The sequence below is a fragment of the Pinus tabuliformis genome, chromosome 3_2, assembly GCF_031772625.1.
Source record: "Pinus tabuliformis cultivar Carrire ecotype Pingquan chromosome 3_2, CPIR1, whole genome shotgun sequence".
NCBI classification, from domain to species: Eukaryota; Viridiplantae; Streptophyta; class Pinopsida; order Pinales; family Pinaceae; genus Pinus; species Pinus tabuliformis.
In genome coordinates this window covers 78,657,087-78,670,612 of record NC_142302.1, presented here as the reverse complement: position 1 = coordinate 78,670,612, position 13,526 = coordinate 78,657,087, and the positions used below count along the sequence as shown (strand labels likewise).

Below are 13,526 nucleotides of genomic sequence, written 5' to 3'. Positions count from 1 at the left end.
CCATTGAATATTCCCCACTCCCCCTATTATCACCCTATGTTAGATGCTGTAGATGTATGTGGTTCAGACTTCCATGACCCTAATGTTCATGACTTGAGTGGGCTACTTTCACCAAATGAAAGCCAAACACATAAATGATGACTTCACATAATTTACACTGTACAGATTCAGGAACCAGTAAGGGATGTAACATCAGTGTATATTATTCTAATGTTTCCTGATAATTTGCTATTCAATGTATATACTCTTTTAATTTTGATATATTTATTTTTGTTTTCTAAATTCATCCCTTCAAATTTTCTCAGATTATGGCAGGTAATGTTTCCATGCTGTTGCACTTTCAGAAATCATATCTGTTTCCAAGTTTCATGCAATTTGGCTTCAAGCTCACATGATCTGTCAAAAGAGAAGCAAACAGCTCTCTCCTTTTTTCATGTTATCTGTATGCATATCATGAATTTTTGGCAAGCTCTTAAATTGCTAAGCCAGTTTCAAAGATAATTAAATGATCTGAGATTCTGAACATGTGGCCTGGAGACATTTCAGTGCCACTTAGTAATATTTTGATATAACTCCAAAAATTATGCATATACAGATTGTGTTTGGTTGCGATTCTCATACTTTGAGTTTCCAATAAGTATTTAATACAGCTGAAAGGTAAACTAAAAAATGAAGAAGCTTTAGGTCAATCATATACAATAACAAAGTCAGTGTTCTCACATTGCTGTGTGTCGATCTTGTTGAACCATCAATCACAAATAGCTTCTTCAACGGAAACTTTAGAGATGATGCTAGCCTTTCAATATTCGACCTAAGTTCCCCTTCCGGAAGCTACTTAGTGACACATAAACAGAAACTGTTTAGAAAAATACAAATAACCATGCAAAGGCATAAGTAGCCATGACACATTTTGAGAAAAAAATATAAAAACTACCCTATGGTCAGTAAGTATTTATTTATGCATGAAGAAACCTCCTACAATACTTACAGGAGTGAACTTGTTGAAGAGTGGAGCTATAAGAATAGGATATAAAGACATCATCACTAGTGATAGTATAAGCATGAAGGCCCAAAGGTATATTGCTAAATATGGACCTCCTTTCTGCAAGACACAGGCACCATAATGATCATTTCTATTCCCTTGCAATTAAACTAAGGCATTATGCTCAATAAATATCGCAGTGTGGCTACAGAAAGGCAGATCACATTGTTGACAAACGTAAGTAAATGAACAAGGAAAATGGAATCTATGTTATTATCAATGTAGTTAGAGGATGTCAACAAGGTAGAAATAAGAAAGGACCTGGCTGAAATAAGACTGTACAACCAGACTGATATCTATATTCAAGACTTCAGGCTTTGCAGATATCACAAATGATAATAAATTCCAATACCTGCACAATTATGATTATTGCTGAAACAATTGGTGGCCCAAGTAAAACTGAAAGGCCCAGACCCACAACCATATCTCTGAGAAAAAGCCAAATCGTTTGCTGTAATGAAAAAAGGAAGAGAATGGCTCGATTAGCTTTCTTCAGCATACACATAATACAAGATAAGTTTAATAATGTCCAATGAAAGTTGCTCCTCTATAAATAACAAAAACAAAATCAGTCAGATGTTTATAAGGTCATTGATTTATCAGACATGTAGGAAAGAAACTTTAAAAAAAGATTCCTCGAAATGCTATACTCTCAATGAATGGCAACTAAGATGAATAGAAAAAATCAAAGTGAGGTTGAGACAAACTTTATTGAATCCATGCCGAGCCTCAATGACAAAAGTTGAATACAGTGAAAAAGGCAGATCTATCAACTGCAATCAAAACAAAACATCAATTAGAATGGCTATAAGAGCATCTGAACTATAGATTCTGGATCAGAAAGAATCACAAAAAAAATTGTTCGCTCTAATTCTACAAGTATTATAATAATCCTAGGCTCCAAACCAAAAGTGGATCCTGTCATCTGGCAAAGGGTGCATCTGCCAGAAGAATTGACAACCATGCAATACCTTGTTGAAGAAGTGTCACCATGAAGATATTAGCTGCATATAAAAATGGCATGGTAATGGTACAGATGCATCAATTATCCCACATTTATATATGAGCAGTTGAAGGGGGAAGACTGATAACAGACTTCGGCATTGGAATCATGCATGTTATTTAAGTTTGAATACCCAACATTCAAAATGAAAGAGAAATCATATTAATATTCATTAATGACCAAAATAGGTCAATGAGACCTGAAAAATGTAAGCAGGTCAGTTTGCATAGCCATAAATATGCATTTATCTCTGTATGTTAGCTGCTAGCACAGCTAAATTTTCTCAACATATGTATCAAGCACTCCCTCATTGCCTGTGTGTTACATCCCGGTGTTTCTCTCAGTCCTAATGATGGCTCTTTGGTCACCTGATGTATTGATTTAAACAAACAAGAAAAAACCTTCCACCTCAATTTCTGAGGGGATTGCAGGTCAGGAATTAGGAAAGAGGCTTCAGAAATTTAAGGATCTAAGCCTCATCTGATAGGCTAACAAGAACACACTATGCTTCCAGCATACCCCATTAAAACTAAAGAAACATTTAATTACCATCCAACATGAAATGGGCAATGATATGAACCAAAAAACGTAGCATTATACGTCGCCTTTGAACTACCTACAACACTGAAACATCGCACAGCCAGTGTAAATCTAAAATGGATGGCCAACAATGCCCACACTGCCAATCCTACAACCCTCAGTTCCTGAAATCCACAGTCCATGTTAACACCACAACTCGAACCTGTGATACAGCAACTCTGCCATGCAAACAGACAATTAACAGATGCTTTTCAGCAAGCTTACCTATAAATTAAGGAATTTCCAACCATTTGAAGGGGTCATATCACAGACCTGCTCTGTGACCCTGACCTCCAGAGAGACATAACTATAACTCACCTGCAGCCCCAATCCTCACGCCTGCAATCTGTGAACCAACATCTCAAATCTTTTGCATGTAATTGTTTCTTGATCAATACAGTATTTTCGCTTCAGAGAATCAAAGCATTGTCACAGTAACCTACTAATTAGGTAGTCATATAACTTGTAAGTTCAAATCAGGTCATCCTCAACACCACAAGCAAAAGAAAAGGCAATCATGATTCATGAATAGGCCACTGGAATTGAAACAACCAAGAGCGATAGAAATCAAATGCAAAACAAATTTGGCATGATTGAACCTAGCATCAGAGAACTGACAAAATTGCAGCTACAGAATAGAATGATAGGGTTGAGCAGAACCTCAGATTATCACTCATTATCATAGAAATGGCATAAACTTGGCATAAACCAAGAATATAACAAAGCAGACTACACACATCTCCCAGATAGAAGAATATCTAATGAAATTTAGTGTAGAAGATACCGTGGAGATAGCTAAGAGTGTCATGGCCACATCTGACGGTTACACTCATAATTCTGACAGTGAATGATGTACCAAAAGAACACAATATCCCAATGCTGAGAGCCACCCTGCTTGCTGAAAAGGTGCCTGTGCATTGTCAAGGTCACTTGGAAACATGAAGGGTCTCTATCATCTCACATGGTTGGAAAAAATCCACAAGAAGCGTCTTCACTAATGGGTTCCATGTTCTTATCTGCCCAAAATGGCTCACTACAGGAGAAGAATGTAGAAATCATTGCACAACTTTCACTTGATAAATTGGAAGATTAGAGCCAAAATGTGGTGTAAATCATGAAAAGCAATAAACACATTTCTAAAACTATATGATTGACAAAGGAAAGTAAGAACAACCTCAATTTTTGGACTTCACGCATATTTCATACATGGAACCATGCTTTCTAACATATCTCAAAAGAGACATCTTGCATTGCAGCACTTAAACTACTTTGAATTTCAAAACCAGCCACCATCTTTTAAGATGTTTTTCAACAATTCCTCCAACCGGAATCGCTGAATGAAAGTAGTTTGAGGCAAGATATGCCAACTTGTTCATTCTAATGAAGCATCTCATATTAAGTCAAACATGCACTATTGTCCATAGTTTGCAGTAACCTGTGAAAAGCTTGGAGACAGTATGAATCAAAAATGCAATGATAGTTGAGGCATGTACTGTTGAAGAGGAATGGTGGAAGAATATTAGATGATCAATGCCTTTGTTGAAACTTGAACTTAGTCTTAGTTTGATTCAAAAATTAGACATGAAGAAGTTGTACTTAGGTGAGATTTAAGAGGACATGGAGACATTGATTGGGACAATCTTGAAAATCCTAGAGATGGAGAGAGCAAAAATGAATGTTGTAGATGGAAGGTCCATCACACTTTCAAAATTGTTCTAATTGATAGGTGGAATAAATTCAACACCGCTTTGCACGTTCCATGTTCAGCAATTTATTTTATACCCAGAAAATTATTTTCACCCCAGCAAATTAATTTTTCTGAAAACTGTCGAATAAAAAATACATTGGCATTTAAGTTAAATAATTGCATTGGAAAACTAATCGATAATCAGTCACAAAACACAGCAGAAATTTGTCCGACAATTTTTCCTTCTCTTTTCTATTACTGTGCAAAATTAGGCTCCCCTAACAAGGAAAATGACCCTTGGAGATTACACAAAAAATACAGCAATGGAACCTGTCAACTCAGCACCCTTATAAATTCAGTTTGCAACTGTGCTGGCTGTTCTCCACAACTTCGGCACCCATGTAGCAACTCGGCCCCTCTACAAGTTTCGTATCAACCCTCTCAGCCTGCCTGCTGGATCTCGGCATCAACAGTTCTGGCCTTTTCCTCCATGCGGCACACCCTCAGCCTGTCCACAGAGAACTCTCAGCTATCCTCTTGTGTGCTCAACCTGCAAGACCTATGCCACTGGAATCCTGTAGCTGCATACTTTTCACTTCCCTTCTGTCTTTACTCTCTCACTTGAGAAAATCAGTCCCCCAAGAATAGATGTGTCTTCCTGCTCTCCCTTATGCTTCTTTTGTAATTTTCGCTGAGCCATATCCCTAACCCTAATTTCCTAAGTGACGAGTGGCTAGAATTAGATCCTAAGCCTCACTTGAGATCAAAGGTAGAAATTAGATCTAATTCACTAAAATGAATTAAATTCAATTTTCATTAGAAACCTTAGCTTAATAGCCAACATTATTTAATAAATTAATTAAATGTGTTTTTCCTTAGTCAAACTTAAGGAAAGAAATCATAAAAGTCACTTGCCCAACATAAGCAAGTACCCAAAGGGACTCCTGAAAATTTTCTACATGCTTAACACCTAACCTACGCAGAAGCACCTATCTGAGCTATCAACATCAACACTCCCTCCCAGCAACAGAGGTGTTCTGAACTACCTCCAATTTATCTCTGTAAAACACAAACCTGCCTCTCACAAGCTATGTCACATGGTTCGGGTTCGAATTCGAGTTCGGAAACAATTAAGTTAGATTCAAATTCAAATTTTCCGATGAGGTTCGTATGAGGTTCGGCATTAAGTTTGACTATATATATATGACATAAAATAATAAAAAATCAAAATCAATCAATAAAACTATATGAGTAGCAGTGAGCACCCACGAGCCACAAATCACGACCACTATTAACTTCACGCTCCAGGCGGCGGGGACAAGCAACGTCTAGAAATTGAATTCAGGAAATTGCAGAGAATACAACACGCAGCGGCAGCACTGAGCACAATAGAGTGAGTACACTCAGACTGAAGTTGGCTTGTGAAAATCTATTGACAACCATGGTAAATAAAGCCAAACCAGTGTCCACCGTGGGAAACTAATTGGTGGGAAGCGGAACAAGAGAAAACCATGTGCTGCCCATGGTTTTTCTCATAAACCTTAAAACAACTAACAAAAACCGCCCGAAATCTAACCTCGAACCCCAAAAAAGAATTATAAAATAATAAAATTGGGCTTCAGGGTTGTCTTTAGGTTCGCCTTCAGGTTCGAATTCGTTGAGGCTTGAATTTGAGGTTCAACTATCAAGTTTGAATTCGTTGAGGTTCAACTATCAGGTTCGCCGAACCTGAATGAATTTAAAAAAAAATTGGGTTCGCTGAATTTCAAACCTCAAGGTTCAAATTCGGTGAACACTGTGACATAGCTCACAAGAGGTTTGGTGAGAATGTCTACAACCTACGCACCTATGGAGATATATTGGAGCTTCACAACTCCTCTATGTACCCTATCTCTAATGATATAATAGTTGATCTCTATGTGCTTGGGCATGTCATTAAACATTGGATTGTTAGAAAGCTTTATGCAACTTTGATTGTCATATTGAATCATCGTCGGATCCAACTCAATACCAAATAAGCCTTTCAACATCATGTAAAGCCAAATGGCCTCACAACTTGCCAAACTCACTGCCATGTAATCAACCTCGGCTAAATTGAGAACCATTGAACTCTGCTTCATGCTAAACCATGAGATCTTTGTTGAACCCAAACTAAAGTAGCACCATGACGTGATTTTCCTATCCACTGTACACCCAGCGCTATCTAAGTCTGGGTAGCCATCCAAATTCTCCCTAACATACCTTAGCCCATACTCCACTGTACCTCATAGATACCTGAGCACATGCTTCGCTGTCAACCAAGACGCCCTCCTCGACTCCACGATAAACCAACTCAGGGTATTCACAGCGAAGCATATATCTAGCCTAGTGTTGACCAAATACATCAAGGAACCTATCAGTTGCTTATACAAAGTGGGATCAACTAACTCTAACTTTGAAGCATTAAGCTTCCCCAAATTGGTGACTATAACTGTAGACGTAGGCCTGCAATCCACCATCCCAAATCTCCTCAAGATATCAACTGCATATTTTCCACATCCCATGAAAATCTCATTTACCTATTGCGACACCTTCAACCCCAAAAAGCAATGCATCGTGCCAATTTCCTTCATCTAAAACTTTGTACAATGATCTCATTTGCACATCTCTATGAGCTTCTCTAACCCTATGACAAATAGATCATCAACATACAACACCAAGATGAGTGGATCATCTCCAATAAGTGTGTAATACATGTTGGGATCCGCCTCACTCTTGGTGAAGCCTATGCCTAACAGATACCCATCGATCCTTGAGTGTTATGCCCTTGGTGGCTACTTGAGTCCGTTTAGTGCCTTCTTTAACCTACATACATGAGAATGCCTCCCATGCACCTCAGAACCCTATGGTTGCTCGATATACACCTCTTTCTCGATCACATCAATGAGGAAGGTTGTCTTCACATCCATCTGATGTATCCTCCACCCCATCTCTGAAGTAACAGACATAACAGCCCTAATAGAAGTGCATTTGGCAATTGGAAATAATGTCTCCTCACAGTCCACTCTCTCCATCAGTGAGAACCCTCTTTACATGAACCTATCCTTGTACTACTCGATGCTTCCAATTGAAACATCTTTGATCTTGAAGATCCATCTCGATCTGACTATTGATTTCCACATTGGCCTCGATACAATATCCCACATAACATTCTTCATGATGGAGGCATACTCCTCCACCATGGAATCTCTCCAAACCTGTTGGCATGTTGCCTCCTCATAATCGCTAGGCTTAGAGTCAATAATGTCACTCATGAGGCGCCATATAACTAGGAAACGGTCTCGGTGATCTGCTCTCCCTAAAAGTGCTCCTAGGAGCCTCCACATTTTCCTTAGCATCTCCCAATGTCTATCAAGAGTTGGGTATGTCACTCAAGAATAGGCATGTCAATCTTACCCTTTGAAAATGCACGGTTCATTTTGCATTGTCTAGGGTCTTCCTTATCTCACCAACACAATAGACCCTTGGGGGTGATTACAAGCTACAAGAAACATTTGGAGGATCATTGATGGCTTGATGGAGGCTTGTCCAAGACCACGTTGATGTGACCAACAAGGGAGCCATTGAAGATGAACACCCTCTTCAAGAGATGTTTAGGGAATGGTTTATGGTGAAATAAGGGTCAAACACAACCTAAGAAGAAGAATGTCGTTCCTTATTTGTGCTCCATAGCATATCACAAGGGGAGCAAAGTCATTAATGGGTATCAAAGGTTTAACAACCCTTCAAAAAGGTAGCTAAGGCATGTTAAATAAAAGAAGAATCTTTAGTAGAGAAACTTCCACACATTTGGAGGCATTTTACACCATTTGAGGTATTTGGGGACAAGAAAACAATGTTTGACACATTTTTTACATATTTGGAGGAAACCTCTTTCCACAAGCGGGTGCCATATGGCATTGTTGGACTATATAAGAAAAGGCATTTCATTAAGAAAATGACAAATTGTGTTATGGACCATTTGCATGCATTCAAAGGAAAAAGGAGCAAAACAACTCATATAGAGGAACCCTTGAACATAACATGTGCCAAAGGAAAAGATTAGAAGAGGAACACCTTATCTTAGAGTGCAGCACTCCACTCCAAGGGTAAAAAGGGATGATATTTATGGGTTAAGTCGTGGTCCTAGACCTCAAAGGGGCATTTCAAGCACGTTCATGAGGCATTACAAATTAGTCAAGGAATGAGTCACCCATTTGGGGGAATTGCCACAATGGAGAAGATGGCATGTCAACTTATGATTTAGACAAGCCTAAAGGCACTCTAATGAATAGAGTGCCCTATATCTAGGGTTTCAACTCCCATTCATTATCATTTTAATCATTAGGTTTGATGTAAAAGCATCAGTCACACAGTTAAAAATTAAACAACAGAAGCATAAAAATTAATCTCACATACACAAGTAATTACTACTTCAAATCAACTTTTCATTCCTTCAAAAAACTTATAATCAAACCTCCACATGTTGCCTGCAAAACTGCACTGCGCAATAACCAAAATCACGACAGCCTTGAGCTTTTAAAGACAATTTGAAAGGTACGACTGCTGAAAAAACAACCATTCTCAACTATATGGATTGTACGACAATTGTGTGAATTTGTTGTACAAATTTGTGCAGTGCCTCCCACACAACTATACAGAACTATTCCATACATTGTACGGGACTGCATGCTGCCAGGAAACACTTCTTTCTCAGCTACCTACACTCTCTCCCTCTCTATTACTCAATTGGCCATGTGTGTTCTTGAGTGATGAAAGCCTCTAGAATGCCCAGTCTCTATACTTCTAACAAAGGATATAAGATTCCTCCTAATGTAAGTCATGCATCAAATACAATTTTAGATTCAACTATTAAATATAAGACACTCACTTTTCTCGTCAAGTAAATTACAAAATAGAATTACTTTTCCAAAAATACAATTACTTTTTGAAAATATCACAAACTATTTCTAACTCTCACACATTCACACTTAACCTGTGTGGAAGTTCATATCTGAGCTATAATTCTCAACACTCCCTCTTAGCAAGGAAGGAATTCTACACCAATCCAAGTCTATCTCTGAAAACCCTTCAAATCAACCTTTCATTCCTTCAAAAAACATATAATCAAACCTCCACAAGTTGCCCGCAAAACTGCACTACACAGTAACCAAAATCACGTCAACCTTGAGCTTTACAGGCTATTTTAGAGGTATGACTGCTGAAAAAGCAAGAACAATCATTCTCTACTGTATGGATTGTATGACAATTGTATGGTTTTTTGTGCAAATCCGTGCAGTACTTCCCACGCAACTATACAGAACTATTCCATACAATGTACAGGACTGCATGTTGCCAAGAAACACTTCTTTCCTAGCTACCTACACTCTCTCCCTCTCTCTATTACTCAACTGCTCGTGTGTGTTCATGCGTGATCAAAGCCTCTGGATTGCCCAGCCTCTATACTTTTAGCAAAGAATATAAGATTCCTCCTAATCTACGTCATGCATGAAATACAATTTTAGATTAAACTGTTAAATATAAGACGATCACTTTTTCAATAAAGTGAATTACAAAATAGAATTATTTTTCCAAAAATACAATTACTTTATGAAAATATCTCAAACTATTTCTCACACGTTCACACTTAACCTGTGTGGAAGTTCCTATCTAAGATATAATTCTCAACACTCCCTCTTAGCGAGGAAGGAATTCTACACCAATCCAAGTCTATCTCCAAAAGCCCCAAATTTTCCTTTTGCAAAGGGCTTGGTCAGAATAGGTCTATCGATCCATGGAAATATGTTGTAGCTTCGTTGCTCACATCTAATTCCTATCTCCTATGAAGTGACCTTTGCCTCTCTGCTGACCTATGTGCCATAAAAGTTTGCTTCCTGTTGCACCAAGATACCATCATTGATCCCAAGCTAAGGCAACACATTGAGGTGCTCTTCCTAACTACTACACTACTTGCCACTTCACCATCTCGAAAATATGTCAGACCTTACTCCATTGTGCCCCTCAGTGTCTTAGTGAACCATCGAAATCTCATGACAAAAGTAGAGAGGGCTCTTGTCTCCCCCTCTTCACTTGAAGGCTATTGCAAGTCCTAGAATTCATTAGTGACCCCGACCCAACCTTCAAAGCTTCCTGCTCCTCGTTCTCTATCACTAGGTGTATAATCTCCTTAGACCTATCCATGCTACTAGGGAAAGCAACTTTGGCATGCTTGTTAAGTGTGCACCTTCTGCATGCACCATGTTGCTCAATACTGAACTTTGGAAGACCTTTGATTATATCCCACAAAATAAACAACGTCCTATGATGCAAGTGCCCCATCCTCTTGTGCCCCAACTTGCACAAATTGACATTGTTATGCAGTGTTATCTCTTACTGACAAGGGTTTTCATATGCATATTGATAAACAAGAGGGTTTGCTAACATGACATAACACTTCTTCAGCATTTTGGGCATTTTCACATTTTTGGAGGTGATTGAGGAAATGGTCACACCTCTCGAGGCATTGTGGCGCTTTTTGTGCATGCATGGACCTTTTCTACACATGCCACATGCAGGATGCTTGAATGTTGTCCCTTCTCATCATTTACGAGTTGGTTTTCATCATTTGTGAGGGCCAACCTATCTCTTCAAGGACTATAACAACCACATGGTGTCTTGATGACTGATGACATGCACGGATCACCTTTGAAGGATCAAGGCTTGAAGGGATGATGTGGTATCCACTTGAAGTACTTAAGATCAATGTCACAAGGTTTAGGTTGGAATTCGTGTTAAACAACAATGAAATTCCTTTCGAATTTGAATTTCTCGATGCAATTAGAGTAAGGTTTCTCAATAGGTTTATATATATATATTACTAACTTATAATTATATTAAAATCATATATAATTTATTAATATCTATTATTAATTCATCAAGTATATAACTTACTAACTAAAACCCACACACTTTTAATATGTAATATATATAATACTGTATATAATATATAATTAATACATAAAACCTGTAATATATATAATATTGTATATAATATATAAAACCTTTATAATGTGTATAGTTAATATATAACACTTAACATACATAATAAATGTTACCTTATACCTATCCTACTAAACAATAAATCGCGATCTGTAGGCTATATACCATATAACATACTAAACAATGACATTAAAAGCATCGACTCTCGTACTAGGAAGGAATACTCTTGACACAAACCAACCACCATTCCAAAGTTGCAAACCAACCACCAACTTCCCATCAGCTTCGCCATTATTATTATCGTTGAGGTGGAAAGGAATACAAGTCATTAGGACCCGAGAGGGAAAGTAATGTAGAAGCCAAAGCAAAGTTAACAGGCCCCTAGGGCGAAAAATTGAATTCGTTCATGCTATTCGTATGTGATTCCAACATCAAGTTAGTCGAGGAAAGATAGGAAAAAAGACTAGAGTAAAAGGGATTTCACCCTTCAAACCCTCACTGTACCGCAATAGTGGTGAATTTCATCACTCAAACCAGAACGAATTTGAGTTTTTTGTTGAAGTTCGTCATATTTCAAACTTGAAGGTTCAAAATCGATGAACCCTATGACTTAGATTATGATGATATGGAGATGACTTGAATGAACACTAATGAGCTTAACTTGAGGGTCAACCCCATGCATTTGGACATCACTATGGTTGTTGGGTATTTAATGACCTATTCTATGACTTGGAGGGTCACTTCCAAGCTTCGTGAATGCCTCTTGCACTAGGATATGTCCATGGGCACTCAATTAAAACATTATTTTGAAGGTTATTAAGTATTATACAACATTTTAAGGAGTTGTTTTGGATGAGCCACCCACTTGTTGGAGTATTGTTCATCTTTCCATGAGGTTGTTGCACCTTGGGAGACTAAGTGTTGGACACTTGTTGACTTGGGAGGCCATTTCACCATGCTTTCAGCTTTGGAACCCTCTTTTTCAAGAATACTAACCAATTACATGATTGTGGAGCCTTGGGAAATTAGACATGTCACCTTGGGACATCATGCACCCTTCTTTGGAGGAGAGGACCTGGCTTTGGGGGTTCAATCATCTTGTTTATTATTTACGTGTCTTTGGCACTTCTATTTTTTTGTTGTTTTAGATCACTTAGTTTAAATTTTTTTTCTTCAAGTAGACTTGAGGAAGCACATAAAATAATATTATTTTATTGTAAAGGAAGTTTAGCATCATCTATATCAAGAGATGCACTTTCTCATTTGTTCTTGTGGTTGGATACTTGGGAGCTCTCCCTTTTGGAGCTTAATTGAAATATCCTTCTCAAAGGATTTATGGTGTTAAGGGTCCTTTCTTTGTGAATGAATGTTGTCAACTCTTGAAGCTTTTCCTACTTGATTATATTTTGGTGCATGAAGATTAATGGTGGATTGTTCAAATCTTCTACAAGACTTTTGAGATTGAGCCGTTGAAGGATAACATTATCACTTGGAAGAAAGAAGTGTAGGGTTTGTCCTCATTCTTCAGTTGTTGATTTGGTGAGTATCTAATTCCTTTCTTTACTTTTCCTTATGGTTCCTTGGATGAAGTATTAAGCTATGTCATAAGACATAGTTGATTTTCAATGGTGAACGTTGCCTTCCTTTGAAGAAACTTCTTGTAGATCTTGAATTCATTATTGATCTTGACTGGGTGAGGGATTATTCCACCTTTTTGGTGCTAGTCTCAAACCCTAATCCTTGAAGGAAATAAGCCAACTCCGTGGATAGTTTTCTTCTTGACCTAATTGTTATTTGATCCACCTTGACTAATTTGTTGTAGTTGGATTTAAAACTAATCTTAATTTCATTCCATAACTTATATTCTAGAAAACCTTAAAAAAATTAAAACCTCATTTTACTAGGGATACAGTCAATGTCAGCTTGTACTTCATTGCTATGTCTTGGTAATCCTAGTAGGGATACGCCTTTGAGTTGAAGGAAATTTGGCCTAAAGTTCAAAGGATAGGTTATCCAGGTGATAATGGTAACCTTCCCAGAGGTTTCCCCTCGAATTGTACCTTGTGGATTAGGGATTTTATCATTACGTACAATTTAAGCGATAACAATGCACCAAGGCTTAAACAGGTTCACCCTGCAACTTGTGCAAATTACCATCTCTAACCCCTATTACCTTAGTTCTATCTAGGCTAGAATCC

General features: G+C 37.9%; 1 protein-coding gene across 2 annotated transcripts in view; it reads right to left on the bottom strand.

Annotated features, from left to right (window-relative positions):
* Positions 1-13,526, bottom strand: part of ATSTE24 (Peptidase family M48 family protein) — a 233,443-nt gene that overhangs the window by 136,359 nt on the left and 83,558 nt on the right. For both annotated transcript variants that reach the window (XM_089415853.1, XM_089415852.1), the window contains exons 5-8: positions 1,750-1,815; positions 1,395-1,493; positions 989-1,102; positions 721-831 (exon numbers count right to left, since the gene is read on the bottom strand). In XM_089415853.1, coding sequence (XP_089271979.1) covers positions 721-831; positions 989-1,102; positions 1,395-1,493; positions 1,750-1,815 — 390 coding nt within the window. The remainder of the gene's footprint in view (positions 1-720; positions 832-988; positions 1,103-1,394; positions 1,494-1,749; positions 1,816-13,526) is intronic.